The sequence below is a fragment of the Hoplias malabaricus genome, chromosome 13 (genome assembly GCF_029633855.1).
Source record: "Hoplias malabaricus isolate fHopMal1 chromosome 13, fHopMal1.hap1, whole genome shotgun sequence".
Classification (NCBI taxonomy): domain Eukaryota; kingdom Metazoa; phylum Chordata; class Actinopteri; order Characiformes; family Erythrinidae; genus Hoplias; species Hoplias malabaricus.
Window position 1 is genome coordinate 4,625,557 of NC_089812.1, and position 19,006 is coordinate 4,644,562.

The 19,006-nt window shown below is 41.6% G+C and overlaps 1 protein-coding gene and 1 long non-coding RNA gene across 4 annotated transcripts in view; one reads left to right on the forward strand and one right to left on the reverse strand.

The window, feature by feature from the left end:
* The window catches only part of LOC136664640 (BAH and coiled-coil domain-containing protein 1), a 116,316-nt gene extending 102,666 nt beyond the window's left edge, over positions 1-13,650 (reverse strand). For all 3 annotated transcript variants that reach the window (XM_066641961.1, XM_066641960.1, XM_066641962.1), the window contains exons 1-2: positions 13,491-13,650; positions 10,351-10,663 (exon numbers count right to left, since the gene is read on the reverse strand). In XM_066641961.1, coding sequence (XP_066498058.1) covers positions 10,351-10,522 — 172 coding nt within the window. In that variant the 5' untranslated portion in view covers positions 10,523-10,663; positions 13,491-13,650. The remainder of the gene's footprint in view (positions 1-10,350; positions 10,664-13,490) is intronic.
* A 1,789-nt stretch (positions 13,651-15,439) lies between these two features.
* Positions 15,440-16,984, forward strand: LOC136665241 (uncharacterized). The gene is made up of 2 exons (XR_010795213.1): positions 15,440-15,878; positions 16,327-16,984. It is a non-coding gene; the product is annotated as an uncharacterized lncRNA (long non-coding RNA).
* Positions 16,985-19,006: the final 2,022 nt, after the last annotated feature.

A 19,006-nucleotide genomic window follows, 5' to 3' on the forward strand; every position in this document is an offset into this window, starting at 1 on the left:
ACACACTCTATCAGATTCTGAAGTGTAAAAATGGAGAATGGCGTTTTGAAATAGGAGACCGTGTAGAGATAGAGGAGGGCAGTGCCCGCCGCTCTCTCTTTGTGTTTTGGCCTCAGTGTGTGGAAGGGCATGGCACGCTGCCACACTGTAGGGCACTTGGCGGTCGCTCTCTCCATCTCTCTCACACACACACACACACACACACACACACACACACACACACACACACAAACATACGCTGACCAAACCTCCACCACTGAATACCCCTCACACCAACTGATGCCTCGCACTGCTGACATAGTCAACAAATAAAGCTCATGCATGTCTACCACCCAGAAAGACATTCACACACACACACACACACACACACACACATTTCAGAGCAGATTTCTCACCCGCTGAACAAACACCCAGAGACAAGGAGAGAAAGACATCTTTGAGGACGATATACAACTTCCTCAAATAACGGCGTGTTTGCTTTGCTACCAAACAGAGCATTTCAGATACGAATGGACTTCTACCAACAATAATCAGCGCAAATCGCAGCCTTGGCCGAAGTTCTGGAGCCCGGATAAGCATCACCAACGCTGCTCGAGAAGATACAGCTCAAGATGCGCACGAGATTCTCACGTGAAAACACGTTTGCGTAACCCTCATTATAAAATCTGGATTAATCGCTTGCAAACATTGACAATAGCGTCATTAGCCAACTGTCAGGACTGCTCATCTAATTGTTTGTAAATCTGCTTTTCGGACGTCTCTGCCAGCCCGCTCCCAAGCCAAATGCTCAGAATGTGACCAATGTGGCAGTGTTTTTGTTACAAATGCCACAAAAGCACGGACCAAATGGGAAAGACGGACAAGGCAGGCTCTAACTTTCGCCCCCCGGGGAGTTTAGGTTGGAATATGAAGATACAGCAAAACAATAACAAACACTGACGTCTGATCCAGACGACGACTGCTATTCAACTTTACTGTAAGGCTCAGGTTTACGGGGGACATTGGTGTTACACACACTTTAAAACACCTCTCCTTAACCTTATCTCACTCACACTCGCGTTTGCGAGTTCTGCACTCGCTGATAAATGAGCTGAGAGCCGTGGACGTCCAGGAGAGAGACTCGGAGTGGAGCCACGTCCAGAAGAGCCAGGTGAGGTCTGGGCGTCTGGTCTGGGGAGGTGAGATGTTTTGGGCCGTGTCCCTTGGTTAGGAAACCCCAGGGAAGGCCCAGAACACGCTGGAGAGATTACATGTCTCGACTGGCCTGGGAACGCCTCGGCATCCCTCCAGAAGAGCTGGAAGAGGTGGATAGGGACAGGGAGGTCTGGGTTTCTTCACTCGGACTCGACCCAGACCCGGATTGGACAGTGGATGGATGGCAACGGCTGTAACTGTATTGTCGCCATGTTTAAATATTAATGTGACACTGTCCAAAGAAAAACACGCATCTCCATGTTTGTGGATGCCAGTTTTCTCCCTGATTGTTGTTCCCACCAGCCTCTGGAGGGTGGACGTGAACCTGAGGGTAAGGAAGTATGCAAAGCAACAGACGGACTACAGTCTGTAAGTACTCCAGTGCGGTCAGTGGAGCTGATAAAATGGACAGTGAGTGTAAATACAAGGCAGGGGTTAGTGATCGCTCGGTGTAAACGTTAGCTATGTACAGCTATGTCAACATTGCTGGCTCCCCTTGAATATTAAGTAGTGTACGCTGTAAAATATCTTCTGAAATGACGTGCTAGCGAAACGGATACAAAATTAAAAGCAATGCCGGAGACTGATCAGCGCCCCCCATTGTTCAGTGTGAAACAAAGGACAAAATCGGGCTAACCTGTGATTAATTAGAAATTAGACCCACCTGTCTCCAGCTTCTCGGTGCTCACATGACTTTAATTAGCCTTTAAATGGTGGCTTTGATGTTTAAAAAAGACCTGTTCCCTGTTTCACAAAGGCAAAGACTAGAGAGCTTTGCCAAAAGTCACACAGACGAACCACTGTTCTTCTGGGAAACAAAAACAGAGCTCTTTGGCCACTACACACCAGCGTTGCGGCTATAGACGACAAAACCGAAGCCTATATAAAAGGGCACCCTACATGCAGTGAAACATGGTGGAGGCTCTGCTGCCTCTGGGACTCGAGGACGTGAACGTGTTACAGAACAATGCAGTTACAGGATTATCAGAGCATTTCGAGTGAAATGTGCCCCCAAGTGTTGGAAAACTAGGTTTGAGTCAAATAAAATGGGTCCTACAGCAGGAGAATGACCCAAATCGCACTTTCAAAAGTACACAAGGGTGGTTAAGACGGGGGAAAGGACCGTTTAAACTGTCCGGCAATGAGTCCTGAGCTCAATCCAGTTGAAAATCTTGGGAGAGAGAGCGGAGATCTGCTACTGGGGAAAAAAGAAGGCAGCAAATATTCAAGAGCTTGAGAGAACTGCAATGCAAGAGTGGAAGGAATTACCAACAGACAGGTGCAAGAAGCTCACAGACGGCTACAAAACGTCCGGAGCCTGTCTTTGTTGCCAAAGGTTGTGCAGCCAATTAGAAAGAAAGGATGCCTTTAATTCTGTCAGTAGATTTGATTATGATTTAATTGACAGGTCAGCCATTGTGTTGACTGTATATGGACATCTTATTAAATATTTAATGATACTAAGGTGGAACACATCTGCTTATTTCTAAACAATTGGCCACAACTGTATATCGTCTCTGTCAAAAACATGTGCAAATAGCAAATTTACAGGAGAAGTTTATGTAAACATTTTATTTCAAGTCATTTTGGAGTGGGGCGTCACAGTGGAGCAGCAGGTAGTGTCTCTGTGTCTGTTGTGGTGTGTTCTCTCTGTGTCTGCGTAGGTTTCCTCCGGATGACTGTCTGTGAGGAGTGTGGTGTGTTCTCTCTGTGTCTGCATAGGTTTCCTCCGGGTGACTGTCTGTGAGGAGTGTGGTGTGTTCTCCCTGTGTCTGCGTGGGTTTCCTCCGGGTGACTGTCTGTGAGGAGTGTGGTGTGTTCTCCCTGTGTCTGCGTGGGTTTCCTCCGGGTGACTGTCTGTGAGGAGTGTGGTGTGTTCTCCCTGTGTCTGCGTGGGTTTCCTCCGGGTGACTGTCTGTGAGGAGTGTGGTGTGTTCTCTCTGTGTCTGCGTGGGTTTCCTCCGGGTGACTGTCTGTGAGGAATGTGGTGTGTTCTCTCTGTGTCTGCGTGGGTTTCCTCCGGGTGACTGTCTGTGAGGAGTGTGGTGTGTTCTCTCTGTGTCTGCATGGGTTTCGTCCGGGTGAATGTCTGTGAGGAGTGTGGTGTGTTCTCTGTGTCTGCGTGGGTTTCCTCCGGGTGACTGTCTGTGAGGAGTGTGGTGTATTCTCTCTGTGTCTGCGTAGGTTTCCTCCGGGTGACTGTCTGTGAGGAGTGTGGTGTGTTCTCCCTGTGTCTGCGTGGGTTTCCTCCGGGTGACTGTCTGTGAGGAGTGTGGTGTGTTCTCCCTGTGTCTGCGTGGGTTTCCTCCGGGTGACTGTCTGTGAGGAGTGTGGTGTGTTCTCTCTGTGTCTGCGTGGGTTTCCTCCGGGTGACTGTCTGTGAGGAGTGTGGTGTGTTCTCTCTGTGTCTGCGTGGGTTTCCTCCGGGTGACTGTCTGTGAGGAGTGTGGTGTATTCTCTCTGTGTCTGCGTGGGTTTCCTCCGGGTGACTGTCTGTGAGGAGTGTGGTGTGTTCTCTCTGTGTCTGCGTGGGTTTCCTCCGGGTGACTGTCTGTGAGGAGTGTGGTGTGTTCTCTCTGTGTCTGCGTGGGTTTCCTCCGGGTGACTGTCTGTGAGGAGTGAATGAATGAATAAATGAATGAATTTTGGAGTGTTTCTATTGGTCCTTTCATCACAGGTGCTGTGTTCAAATGATGTAGTAAAGCAAAAATGGACAAAAATGGAGATACATATTTTTGATTGGACTGCGACGATATGTTCTTTACATATAGTTACATATAACCATATAAACACAACTATAATATAAATTAAAAATAATATAAATTAATAATTTGCCGCACAGAGAGAGAGATAATTTTACCATTACAGTCCTTCTAAGGTTTAATATTAATGGTGTAACATCTAGGTACTGAATGTGGGAAAGCCATGCTCTGATGAATGTGTGTGTACAGTATGTGATGGAAGAAGCAGAGAGAGATGCTGAGAAGTCACAGCCAGGTGCTGAGTTCAGCTCAGCGAAAAGAACAGAGTCAGTGAAGAACCTCAGCTGGTGACATAATGTCTGCTCTGTGGACATGTCCTTGAGTGTTAAAAAAAATCATAAATGAAAAAAGGTGACTAGCTCCTCAATCATTTGGGCAACACACACCCACACACACATATACAGACAGCCAGAAAAAAATAGAGGCAGTCATCAGCTGAACAGGAATATCCTTTACTCACACCCTCCGCTATCAAACTTCAAAGACCATCCCCCAAGCTCTTGTTTGTCTATTTGATCTGAAAATAGGGACTGTCTGAAGAAGCTGCCAAAGACCTAGTCTTCCTACAAGAGTTAGCAAAGACGCTAACCGCAGGAGAAGAAAACCATCCATTACCTCTGTCTAATTTAAAGGAAAATCATTGCTAACATTGCTAACAATCAAGGAAATTAGCAGATGCCTGATAGCAACGTGCCAACAAACTTGTGCCTCTAGCGTGGGCATTTGGGGGTGATGTGTTTGTGTACCAATGACCTAGAGCTTCTAAGAAGCAGTGAGAACCATAATAACCAAAGAAAACATTATTTACATAGATAAAAATTGTTGCTAACACTTCTAACAACAAAAATCCAGTGAGAACCAACTGGTAACACTAGCTTTAAAATCTGTGGCGTATGCCTTTCTGAGGAGAAAAATAACAACGAATTTTCCTAGATGGGAGGAGAAAGATGTTATTGGCTGTTTGGTGTATTTTAAACACTGCTAACACTAAATGAAAGCCAGTGAAGACCCGTTAGCGTTATCCTGCCAAACTGACACCACTAGCATTAGCATTCGGTACGTTGTGTTTAAATATCTGATAAAACCAGAGGGACAGAAGAAGCTGTCAGTGAAACAGCACCTCATAAAACAGAACTTAGTACAACATTTAATAGAAAAACACCCTCAAAAACACTGCTAACATTGCTAAAAATAAACAAGTAAAACCATCACAGGCGACCTAGCATTACGCTTTCCAACTGCTAGCTTTATTATTTGAGGTGATGTGTTTGTTTATGTGATCTGAAAATAGTGACTGACAGAAGCATCCATAAAACCAGTGTTCCTAGAAGAGCGTGTCTGATTTTATGGAAAACATCAGTCAGAAACACTGCTAGCATTGCTAACAACCCAAAGAGTCTAGCAAGAATGCGCTAGCATAACACATTCAAAGTGCTGCTTTAGCATTTGGGGTGATGTATGGCTTTAAAGATTGTTTGGAGGTGAGGAAGACGGCGCCTGCGAGTTTTATGGCGCACCAACAGCACGCCGCCCAGCAAAACACATTCGGCAGCTGAGCCAAAGCTGCAGCCGCTCGTAAACACAACACACACTTTCTCAGCGCCACAAAAACACCTGTGTTTGCCTTTGAAGCCCAGCGTTCACATCCCACTTCTCCTCTAGGGATCTTCCAGCAACGAGTCATTTCATAAAAATCGCACAGTACAGGTATTTATTCCACTCTGGGAGTAAAGTACATATAAAAATACATATACATAAATAAATAAATAAACAAACAGGATAACGTTTTAAAGTTGAGAGAAGCAGGCAGGTTGAAAAGAGAGAGAGAGAGAGAGAGAGAGAGAGAGAGAGAGAGAGAGAGAGAGGGCTGTTTGGATATAAAGCAGGATACAGCAACCAGGGGAGTGACGGGGACATCCTACCTCCAAACACAATAAAACTGGAGGGAGGGCATGTGTTTTTTATCTTTAAACAACATGCTGTAAAACACACACACACACACACACACACACACACACACACACACACACACACACACACACACACACACACACACACACAAAAGATGCACTCAACAATGGCCTCAAGGTTTGGGGGAGGTGGGATGGAGGTGAGGAGGGGGGGCAGGAAACCCCTCTGGCCTCCCCTTTAACGACACATGCCTTCCTGATGATCGGTGTGTGTTTGTCAGATCAGTGAGAACAAGACTAAAGAGGAACAGAGGGCCTCTAAAACTGTAGGCCTACCCTACTCCTTACAACCTGACATCATATTTGACCTTGTCGGTTGATGTCCTTTGTCAGTGCGTCATATTTAAGCATTTAAAACACAACCTCCTTGCCTTCCTGCAATCTTTAATCACAGTATAATGCCTTCTGTCAGCCTCGAGAACGTCTTCTGATTTTTGATTACATCACCGTGCACTAGCAGGAGGGGGAATTGTATAATCAATAACATCATGTTTCCCTCCACCTCCTGCTTGCAGCTAGGACCCAGGAAAGTCCCAGAGCTGTCAGGAAAAACAGCGTTTTCTCCTCCTTTAATATCCACGGCTGACGTGTCCTTGAGCAAGGCACTTAACACCCGACTGCTCCCCAGGCACTACGTCTGACAGCCCCTCTGCTCCGGGTGTGTGCTCACTCCCCTGAGAAATTTCTCACTAGTGTGTGTGTGAGTGTGTGTGTGTTTTCACTACACAGGTGGGTTAAATGCAGAGACTAAATTTCCCCAAGGGGACTAATAAAGTAAAAATTCTCCATTTCTCAGAGGGAAGTCGTCTAAAATACAGTGTTTTTGGTTCAGGGCAAAAATAAAAGTTTTGATTCACGCTGATTTCAAAGGTGTTCTTGACTTGGTGACTGACACCTTCATGTCGGTGCTTTCCATAAGTCTGACATAAACCTGTACGACGCACTGCAAAACCTCCGGCAGTGGATAGAAGCTTGGTGGTCATATATTCACACACTGACCAGCCACATTTATAAAAATGACCTCCTTGTTTCAACCCTCATTGTCCATTTTATCAGCTCCACCAACAACACAGGTGCACTTTTACTTTCCACAATTACAGACTGTAGTTCATCCGCTGCTCTGAACATTGAAGAACGGGGTGAAATAAGCGGAGCTGTATGGTGTGGTAAAATTGACAGTGAAAATAGAGTGTGACGGTGTGAATTTGGCGATTTTTAGGTGTAATTATGGAAACAATGGCAGTAGAAATTGACAATAAATATATTTAGACAGATGCCACTGTACACAACAGTGAATTATATATACACCCCCTCTCCACAGGCAGTGGCCTTCATAAGAATAAAGTATCCGATGGCAAGCTGCTGCATGTAGATAATGGCGATTACGTCCAGTGCGATATTTATAAGGAACTCTGAGGGAATCTCAGCAGCCATCACTCCGTCTGTGAGCTTTTCATCAGGAGGAAAAACAGAAATACTCCAGTGGAGAGAAGTGAAAGCCACCCATTTCCTCAAAAACAAGTGCTATTTCATAATTCTTTGAGGTGAAAGCTGTTGCTGCCCTTGCAGCCTTCGTCTTCACCTGGCTTTCGGTCACGGGTGAAAAAAAAAAAAAGCCTCAAAAACATCACTGCAGGCTTTTCAGGGAATCCAGATGTAAACGTGCCACTGCGAGCGTTTTTTTACATGCAGTTCTGAAATATTCAACATCTCTGTAAAGAATTCATGTGAACCACAGAGTGCGTTAACCACGGAGCGAGCTGACCCCCCGTGCCCCTGGGACAAGAGAGGGACTGGGATATAAGAGCTTGGGAAAGATGCAGCAAACACCTCGCATCACTCACACAGTCAAGGTGACCAAAGAGACAATACACCCTGTCTTATTGATTCTGAATAATAAACATATGTAAATGAGACAGTGACATAAGTGTTACTTCTGTTCTGTAAGTGATTTATAGTGTAACATTGTTATTATTAGTGTATAAATATAAAATATGTTCGTATGTGTCTATAACTGAAAGTCAAGTGCACTCAGATATGAACACAACATGTAATAAACACACACACACACACACACATATATAGATATAGGTTTTGTAACGCAGTACAGTAGTAAGGTTGTAATAACATAAAGGTTGAAAGCCACCACATGAATCACGGGGACATAATTGAGGCAGGACTGCTGCAGCCAAAGTCAGAAAGCATTAAAGAGATTGGCCCTTTTTTTTTTAAAACCTGGGGAACAATACCCCACCTGTTTCTCTCATTGAACAGTGATGACATCTGAGGGGAGGTTCACAACAAACCACACCATACATCCGGTTATCTGCACACCTGTACCCTTTAGCTAGCATTAGCCTAAATACTCTCTCCCCAAACATCTGCAAGAACAAAGAGATGCATCTACAACTATAAATACCACTGTTTGTTTTGCCTGCGCGCACGTGCTTGTGTGTGTGTGTGTGTGTGTGTGTGTGTGTGTGTGAGAGAGAGTGAGAGAGAGAGAGACTAACACATTACTGTGGACCATTTCCAGTGGCTCTGAGGCTTACAGCGAAGCAGTTTCATGAAACAGAAATTAAGCAACACACAAGAAAAGAGTCGCTGCACTTCACATGATCAGTGTGTGATATAGAGGAATGTTACACAAATAGGCCAATAAAAAAACAGGAATCAGAACACTGGTTGCTGTTTTTACTTCTGCAGCTCTTATCCAGAGGTCCCAAAAGTATCTGTGGACACCAGTTTAATAACAGCATACATTAAGAAAGTGATAGAAGTCTCTCGTAAAATGTTTAACCCTAAGAAATGTTTCAGAAATGTGTTTTAGCACGACATCAAACTGATGGTGGACTCTGTGTTTGAAAGCCTGGAAAAGAATTACAACCAGACTGCACTAAAAGTACTATTAAGAAGCAGAAGTGGAAACCTCAAAGTCTGGATTGTATTTTTTTTAATGATTTCGAGAGCTTGTGTTCATTGATGAGATCCAGAGTTCACAAGTGCAAAAAGGCTTTTAAAATGCAAACAAACAGAAGTCTAAAACTAAACGTCTCAAATGATAAGAGAAGGTTGGAGCTTCAGAACGGTTGGTTTGCTTCTTGGTATAGTACAAAAAATAATACATATTCTTATGGCACTGATTAAAGAAAATTTAATAGGTTTGGGGATGCTGCATAACATTGAGGTGGTTGGAAGATGTGTTTAGATATATCTAGAGTAGTTACTCAGTAGTAACACAATTTATTCATTGTGAACGCCATGTGAACTGGTAAAAAATCTGTATAAAAGTATTTAGAATTATCCTCATCTCTGAATGAACCTTATGGACAATAAATACCATTAAACCAATTTTTTAAAAATGTAATATTACTTTTAAAGGAGCCTCAGAATAATTATCTTGTATATTCAGGAGATCTACATTTTTACAAATTGTGGAATGGATTATGAAATGTAAACATGGTGGATTTATGTTCAAAATGCATTTTATGACCAAATACATAAAAAAACCCTCATTCCAATCAAACTGGGCCCAGTGAGAATTATCCCTCCCCCATTTTAAAGCAGCCCAGTGATCCGAGAGCCTGCAGTAACTCTACATTACCTTTACACATTACACATGAAGGACACACGTATTTGTATTTACTGCACACTCAGACACATTCACTCCTCAATCTTGCTTAATACAAAACATGACGGAGGTTCAGGTTTTACAGGCCTCTCTGACGAGCAACAGCACTGTGCTCTAACTTCCAGGAGAAAACAACCCTTAATCCACATTAATATCGCAGTCAGAAAATGGCAAATGAATTAAACATGAGGCTATATGTTTACATTTTGTATATTATCTCAAATAATAAAGTTAATAATTTATATAAATACATTATTTTATATTCAAGTGAATTTTTAAAGTGCAGAGTCTTTTATTATATAAAATGCTGAATTTAAAAAATAACCGAAAAACCCGTTTTTTTTTTCATAATTTTTTTTTTTAATTCTTTGGATGATACAATTAATATAAGATATATGATAAAATTATTTCCATGTAAAAGCTGTATTATACACGATGTTTTTTATTTTTTATATATTTTTTTTTAAAAACGTGAATTTTATTTTGTTAATTTCAAAGGCTCCCACAGCGAGGCTATTAACGCTGATCGTTCACAACACGTTCAACAGCAAGCGCTTTACGACATAAAAATTCACCTCCTCAGTCCGTTATAATGCACCATCATCATCATTCAGCTTTTCCCCAACAGTATAAATCACCATGTAGCTGCATAGTCTGTGATTTTTGTACTACTTTGACCATTTCCGTAGCCTACACCGTCAACGGTTTTCGATAAAGAGACCATCCCAATGTTTATACATTCATTCACGTATATGAAGACAAAACAAGGCCTGAGTCGTCCAGCACCACTGACCTGAGTGCGCCGCCATGGGCAGGTGAGATGTATAGTACTTGGCGTGTGTGAAGGCGGCGGCGTGCTGCACGGAGCTGTGTCCGGAGGAGGAGCTCCTCGAGGCGGCCCGCTGCACCACAGCGCCCCGCTCCGACAGCAGAGTCGCCGGAGCGCACAGCTCTCTCCCGTCCATAACGAAGCAGCGAAAATCAACACCACATCCAGCGGACACACGCAGCTCAGAGACACAAATCCACACAGAATAATCCCGCTCCGACGCTCTCACACAAACTCGGTCCTCTGCGCGCTGTAGTGTAGCACCCAATCATCTTTTCTGGAAACAAGAACCGGGGGAAAACAACGTTACACATGCGTTTATTCATTCCTGCATTTGTGGACAGGATTAGGACATGCACAGGTCGGGATGGTGTTTAGTGACAGCTGGGGTTTCATTTGGAGGGGAAGGGGTAAAAAAAAACATAGTTTAAGAAATGGTTCTCTATTATTGAAAACCTGTTGTAGACCTAGAGCCTTTAAACATGGTTCTACTCCAACTGTGCTCCGAGCCAGTGCAATATTGTGCATTTCTTTGTGCACTGATTAATAAATCCATAAAGAACACGTGCACGTCTTTTTTGCAAATCAGCCCTCACTCTCTAAACCGTCTCTGAGTGGTTTGGACTAAGACACAAGCGGAAAAAACCCAAAACAAATAAGATACTTACATTTAATTGATAAACAAATTAAATCATTTACAATAAACACAGCTGCACGTCGTGTCCAAGAGGCTTCAGCATAAAGTTTGATGAATTGGTGGTAACTGGTTTTAAATAATAATAATAATAATTTTTTAAAAAAGCTATACGCTCCATTTTTGATGTTCACTTTTTTTAGCAAAGTGTCTCACGCTGGAGGCCTGAATGTGCACCAAGTATTACATTCGATGGAAGAAGACAAGGCGGTGTGCAAACAGGGCTGTGACTGCAGTGTGAATAGCGCGATGACAACGCAGGGATTTGTAAGAGAAAGTGGAGGGGGGGTGGAGCAATGGCTGAATTAGCCACGGACACAAACACAAACACATCACGCCGAATATTGCAAAGGCATCTTCAGCGCACCCCGTGTTATAAACTGCGCATTTGAATCGCCTTTTGTCAGAGGGAATAAGAATAAAACACGACACTCGCTTGTATTTACAGCCTGGTGTAGGTGAATAACCCGCGAAGAACGTTTGTATGGGATTTGTGATTTGACTGAGGCGCTGAGGCCCTCGGACCTGCGTTTGACGGTTGGGACTCGAGCGCCTTCTGGAAAATTCCCAAACAAACGAGACGTCCTCTGGTGTTTGAGTAAAAGCAAACACAAATCTGATTTGACCACGGTTTCCACGTCGCGTCCGAGAAGCTTGAGCGTAAACTTTGATGAATTGGTCTGTAATTGGCCTCAAATTAAAAAGGCTATCAGCTCATTTGGAATGGATTCACCAACGCCGTGTGATCAATGGCGAGACGAGGAGCAAAACGACCCTAATCACCACCGCGTCAGCGTTTACAATAAGGCCTTCACTGCAGATAGGTCTCTACCAAGGGTGTGTGTGTGTGTGTAAATAACTGCGATTCTGCTTCCTTTCATCTGCCCTGACCTGTCCTGGACTTTATTTGGGGTAATTAAATTGACCACAGCAGATAAAAACCTACAGGGCCCCTCTTGCTGGATGTATGTAAAGCTATTTGCTCTCTGAACTGAATTGACCAGGATTGCAGCGTGTGTATATCCTCCACCTTTGAACAGCCCACACAGCTGAGAACACAAGATGCCAGTCAAGATTTTGGAATTAAAATTGTACCCATGTTTAGCGCACACTGCCATTTTTAGTGTTTAAACACATCACAGTGTGAATGTGTAATTTTTAAAAAGGGAATTTGTGCCTGGCTTTATTTTTTCTCTATAAAAACAGTCCAGTTTGAGTGGCCTGAGCTGCCTGCCTTTGTCTACACACACACACACACACACACAAACTGCTCCCCGTCAGCCATTACATTGCCTTCCACCATCGAGCACTAACTCCACACACACTTTCTTTATACACACGCCGTACATTTTGTGACTAAATCTGAATGAACAAACGCAGTGTTAAGTGCAAGTGAACGCTCCGTGTCCCTGCGACTCTCTACCGTTTTATAAAACAAATAAAAAATATCGTACGCTTTCTAAAGAAACGGAAACGCAGCGACTGTAGAGCGCTGTCTCATCAAACAATGCCTCTAATAAATTGAGCGATACACAGACGACTTCTCATTTTTCTCCGTACAGAAGACAGCATTCCGTGGTTTTAGAAATTCTTTGTTCTCCATTGGTGCACTGAGGCGGAGGATATTTCCTGGGAAACAGCATGAGTCCGCAGGCTGCTCCGCACCGGTGTTGACCGGCGAAGAGCGCGCTCAGCTCGGACACACTGTCGACCAATTACCGCTGAATACCATCGCCTCTCCCAGGAGGAGAATGACCAGAAGCATACAAACAAAACACGACGAAATACGCAGAAACACATAACATAGTTGCGAAAAAAAAAACACAAAAACCAATTCGCTTTATTAAGTGGATTTTTGTGTATGTTTATACTCTGAATTCAGTGTTTAATAATGTCACACGACGGCTGAGTATTTAATCCGTATTTAGTTATCATTATGTTGATTTTTTTTTCAAAGCGTATAAGCCACATTACATTTCCAAACTCACATTTTAAAGCGAAACGCATTAATTTTACTTCACATTTCAATATAATTATTTTACGCACTGTATTTTCAAAATAATTATCTAAGTGATATAAGCCGAATGTTAAAAATATTTACATTTAAATTTTTGCTTGATACTCTTTAGTATTCCAAGATTTTGAAATAAATATTGGTAATGTTTTTTTTATATTTTGCGTATCTGTGTTTTACATGTTACGTGAATAATAAAGGCTAGGCATTAGCATATTTAAAAAAAACACCCTTAAATCATTTGTTCTTATTTTTTAACGCTCTTTAAATTTCTTTCTTTTATATTTTTCACAATAGAGTTTATTTCCTAAAATAATAAAATTGAATACAGAGATTTAAATTGATATGCCTGCTTATATATTATTAAATTTAAAAATAATTAAAATAATTACTTACTGGTATGTAAAATCCGTGCATAACAATAAATAAATGTAGTTAGTAGTAAATAAAAAACTGCCGCTGAATAAGAAGCATGCTGGCGAGGTTAAATCCCAGTGTGAGTGCTGCAGGTTCGTGGCTGTTGTGCTAAAGCGCGGTTCAGGTTCAGGCCGCTCAGTCGAGGCTCGAGTCTCCAGCGCTGATCCTCTTTTACCAACGCGAGACACGGAGAGTAAACACGGCCTCTCATTGGACACCTCCGCGTAGCGACACTCGGCACTGTGATTGGTCCGTGCCGCCGGCCAATAGAAACCTGCGGAGAGGAAGTGGCTCCATTCAGCGGGAAATTCAAGATAAATCTGGAGCTCCATTATTTGAAAATGGCCGGCTTTATCTACAGTAATATCAACTAAAATGCAGTCAACGGATGATTACTGGAGATGTTTTTGAGGTATAAAACATACGCAATAATTGATTTAAAAAATCATATCCAACAGATAAAGCTATCCTGACATTTTCTAAATGGGCTGTTGTCCCACTGTACTCCTCGGGAAAAACATCTTTATTATAGTTCCTTTTTACAGATGAAAAGAGTAACTATAAATTGCTAAAAGTACTGATTTAAAAGTCTGAATCAAATGTTTGAATATCGTGCTTCCTGCTGATGTTCATCCATTTGGCTTGTGTTTGAAGGATGCGTAGATGTACCTTTCGCTGCCTGGCATTTCCCATAATCCTTTTCAGCAGCGAAATAAATGTTAGATATGCATCAGCAATGTGCTGAACCGAGCTAAGCTTTTGTACAAATGTAAGTTAAATTTATTTTAATATACAATGTCTGAATTATTACATATTATTCACTCCATAAATCATTCACTTGTGACCATTAGTGTCTTGGTAACTCATGATATTTTGCTGTTCGTTCAACACGTGTTTTGATTGTTTTAAAGAAAGCAGTAAGATACACAGGTAGATTTATGAACAGAGAGATTTAGGTACTGTTTAATGAGATGTCATTTGGGTTCTGAAAACACAAGTCCATTTAACATTATATACAAACAATTATCAGACACACACACATAGTCGGATTACACAATGTACAAGTCCAGAAGTCAGCAACGTCATACAGGAGGACAGGGTGCATATAATCACTGTCCAAATAAAAAAATTGTATCTCCAAAATAGTAACTGTGCATGTACTAGAGGGGAGAATCCTTCCCACATTTCAATGTAAATCAAAGTAAAAAGATTTTATTCAGAGTCATTTTGGACCATTTCTATTGGTCCATTCATCAAGAAGGTTTCACCCAGTGTGAAGGACAGCTGCTGGGTTCAAATGATGTAGTAAACTAACCATCCACAAAAATTGATACTTGTTTTTGTTTTTTGGAGCCACATAAATATATAACCAATAACATCATTACATTATTGGAACACAATATCAGTTAAACAATGTGTAATTCTTGCTTCCACCCAAAATGATCAAGTCATAATGGACTGTTTTTGATGGGTCCCACCTCATGAGTTTTAGCATAATGTAAAAAGCAGGTGTTGTTTTGATGTGCCAGAATTACAAAAAACAATGGGGATGCAGGGTTTGTCCCAAAAGTCACAAACAATAACTTCACCTGTGCTGTGTTTTCATTATTAACCCTACTTCTACTTTTCTTTGACCGGCCTTCTGTGTTCGCATTGTGTGGATGTGAGCAGTTTGAGGTGTAGCTGGATGCGCCGAGCAGGTTTTTTAAAATGGTGCTCCATTCAGACGAGGATTTGATTGGCTGGCACGTCGCCAGAGCATTGTCACTCACGGAGTGTAAACAAGACTCTGATTGGCTAAAGGCCAGTCCGCATTGGGCTGTCTGAAAGAAAAAAGCAATAACTGGCCCTGCGGTTTCAAGGCGTCCCGGGGTTAGATGATGAAAGAAGATAAGAGGGACGGTTTCAAGGCGCTCCGGAAGGCGGACCCTTATGGCCCCGGAGTCATTCGTGTCAAGCACGAAGCGAGGGCTCGACGGCGCAGTACAGAAAACCCGCAGTTTATTTTCATTTATTAAACGATGTAAGGTAGGATTCTCGTTAAACGCAACGGCACGTCACCGACTCTGAGAGGAATGACGACGGATGGCGCTACAAGCGGATTATCGCACCCTTTTATTAGTTTTAGTGGGGAAAAAATAGGAATATGGCCGAGCTGGATCAACCAGGAGGATGTGTTTGGCAAATACACAACCTATACTTCATTATCTCACTCTTAGTGCTCGTACATTTATCATAGAACGGTAGGAAAGTTGTTTAATTGCTCTTTGCCTTTGTAACGTTTTTAAAATCACGAGTTTTAAGGAGTAAACAAATTAATGAAAAATGCTAGTGGTTTGCCAAGTTCATGGCTGCAAAAAAAAAAAGGTTTGTATATGTCTGTAAACATCTGTTTTAACATAATTAGGGTACATTTAAAACGACACCAGCCAAATAAAATAACTAGTAAAATGTATTGTCTATTTGTTTATAGCAAAAATAAACAATTATAAAAAATGGAGGCAGATTATTAGAAATTTCTTTGGACTTAATTGTACCTAAGGCTTTTGAACATGGAAACACTATCTTAATTAACCAATATCTATTTAAATTAACCCTATTTTTAAAGAGATTTGTGTTATATTTTAATGCTAGTGTTGGGCGTGAGGTTTACATAATAAAGCAATATCAGTGCTATGTTAATGTTAATGTAGTTTTACTGAATTTCTCTTATTTCTATATTATTTCAGGTGATTTATTTAATCAAAGTCATAAGCCAAGATTTAATAGGGAAAAAAAATAAGGTAAAATTGTAATATCATCTGCTGTATTTCAGATAAAATGTCTTCATCCAAAACCACGTACCGTACCGTGTGCCTGCTCTACCTCCATTTGCTGTCCTAATGAACGCATTACTAGTCGGGGCTTGGACGTACTCTTTGCTTGTGTGTGGCGTTGGAAGCAGGCAGTGACTACACACTAAGTGCATTTTCACTAGGAGGCCTAATAACGGATATCGAAGGAGAATACTCAGCGTACACACAATGACACACTCCTCTGACTGTGTGCCAGCGTTAGCTTCCTTTATGGTGTGGCGTAGTGATAATTGATGCAGAGAGAGAGTGATTTCTTTTGAACCACACCATTCCCACAAAGAGGATTGTCCTTGAGCAACCAAGCGGCTCTGACTGACACTCCGCTTCCATCTCTTATCCACAACCAACGACCAGAATGGGCTTTTTGTCACCGTTTCAGCTCAGCGGACAAGAGGACATGGTGGGGGTTTTATATTATTTTTTAAAGAGGGCGGTATTTGTTTTAGGAAGAGCTGTCCTGCATCATATGTGACGGTTTGCTCTGAAGCAGCTCAAATAAAGTACTCGGATGTGGACGTTGCTACGAAGGATATTTTCTTCAAAACGATAAAATTATGTAGAATGTGGACGTGCAATTTAATCAAAATATTGACATCAGCAAATAAATGTTTAAAATAGTAGGTATGTTTGTATTTAATTACACAGTTATCACGCTCCGGTAGAGCACAAATGTCACACAAGCCTAAGGGACTTTTATTTTATTCATAAAAATAAACACATTTTTAAGTGACACATATCTCTCTGTTACGAGTCCAGGTGAATTTAGCCCTAAATTTCAGGTTTTATAACAGGTTCCGCTTGTTTATGTGCACACGGAAAATACTATATCAGCCTCAGCTCTAAATTCCCACACGGATGTCTTTAAACTGTACGTACTGTAAGTGAAAAATAATAAAATATGAATATGCACATGATTCCAGCCTGTGTGACTTTGTATATGAACAGCATTGGTACGAGCTTGACTGAAGCATTATGGGATACGGATACATAGCCGTTATCAACACTAGCTATTGTTATCTATTGTGGGTGTCGTTTAGATAATGGTGTGGTCATACATTCCCATCGTCTCCTTGAAAAACTACCAAAAGTTTGGCACCCAATCAGGTTTCAGCTTCAGTTGAGACAGCCATTTTATCCATTCAGTAAAAATCCATATAAGCAGCGCGAATAATTTTAAAAGATGTTGCCAGAAATGGGAAAATATGTGTTTCAAGGCTGTCCTGGTTTGTCGTATATAGACAAGCTCTGGGTTTGTGCGCTTTGCTAATCTTATAATCCATATTTTTTCATTTAGTTTGGTTACAAAGTATGTACTACGGATATTTGACACGTTAAACTACGGAGTCGCTTTGCCTCACCGTGGCAGGCTCGGCCGGTGTTAAGGAGAATTACGTTAGGCTCTATTCACCTGTTGTGTTGTTTTATTATTGCCATCAGCGGACTTTAACTGACAAAAAAAGTGATTGACTAGTCTTTTAAGCATCAGCAAGTAATGCGCTTCTTTACGAGAGTCTGCTTTCAAGTCCCTCTAGAAACGAGGCTGATCTCAGACCTTTGTGCTGATGTAATTCAACCTGTTTTCAAAATGTTTTTAAAAGCATTTTCCAATAGGTTCATGTATTATAGGCCCAGATATTCTGCACCCATATTCTGGGCATGTGGCCAAACACACATATATATATATATATACACCAGATAGCATGTGCCTAGGGACTTCAAGATATTTCTGCATTAATGAACAGCTGCAGAATTGACATAGACCTAGACCTAGACCTAGATTCAACACGTGTACTGAGACTAAGGGTGGAGGGGTGTTGATGAGCTGTGATTTATTTTATTTATTTATTTATTATTGCTTTTTTTCCCCTCCAAAATGCAGTAACAGTAAATATCTATGAAATCAGGCAGATATTGGCTTTTTAAAAACGTCTTGTAAGACTGTCATCCGCACACTTTGACGGTCCCTTCCATTTAAAACGGCGGGTCATCGGTAGCGTACGGTGGAAACTAGCTGGCTACAACTAAATCTATTTTTAAAGCTGGACATACAGAGTACACAGCTTTTAATCTCAATTTTTACTTTGTCAGATTGACATTTTAAGGTCATCAAATCCATTAGGTTACATTTCATTATGAATAGTCATACAACACTTAATCACATTGAGAAAGGGCTGCAGGAAAAGGTCAAAGCCTTTGTCATTGTCTCATATGTTTTTGTAATGCTGCTTTATAACAACAGACAAACAAGGCTGTGTTTTTTATACCGTGCCTCGCCGCCACAAAGGTTTCCCCAAGACACACTACAAAGGAACACGGTTCCTGAATTACCCTCAAAGCGTTTAATCTTTGGATTAATGTCGCAGATATGCGAAATTTTATTTGCAGTAAATAGAATCAGATGCAGTCAGATGGCGAAAGGGGAATTCTGCCAATGTTTTAAAAATTGTCTGTGAATTCAGTAGTTGACGTAAATAAAATCGTTCTTATGTTTTACATGGAATTTTTATCACAACGCAAATAAAGGAACGTTTTATTTTACTGTCCAAAACATCCAGTGAATGTCCAGGTGAGTTTTTATATGTGATGTTGATGTGGGGGATATTAGTAAATCTGGAGGCGGGGGGGAAGTAAACAATCGCC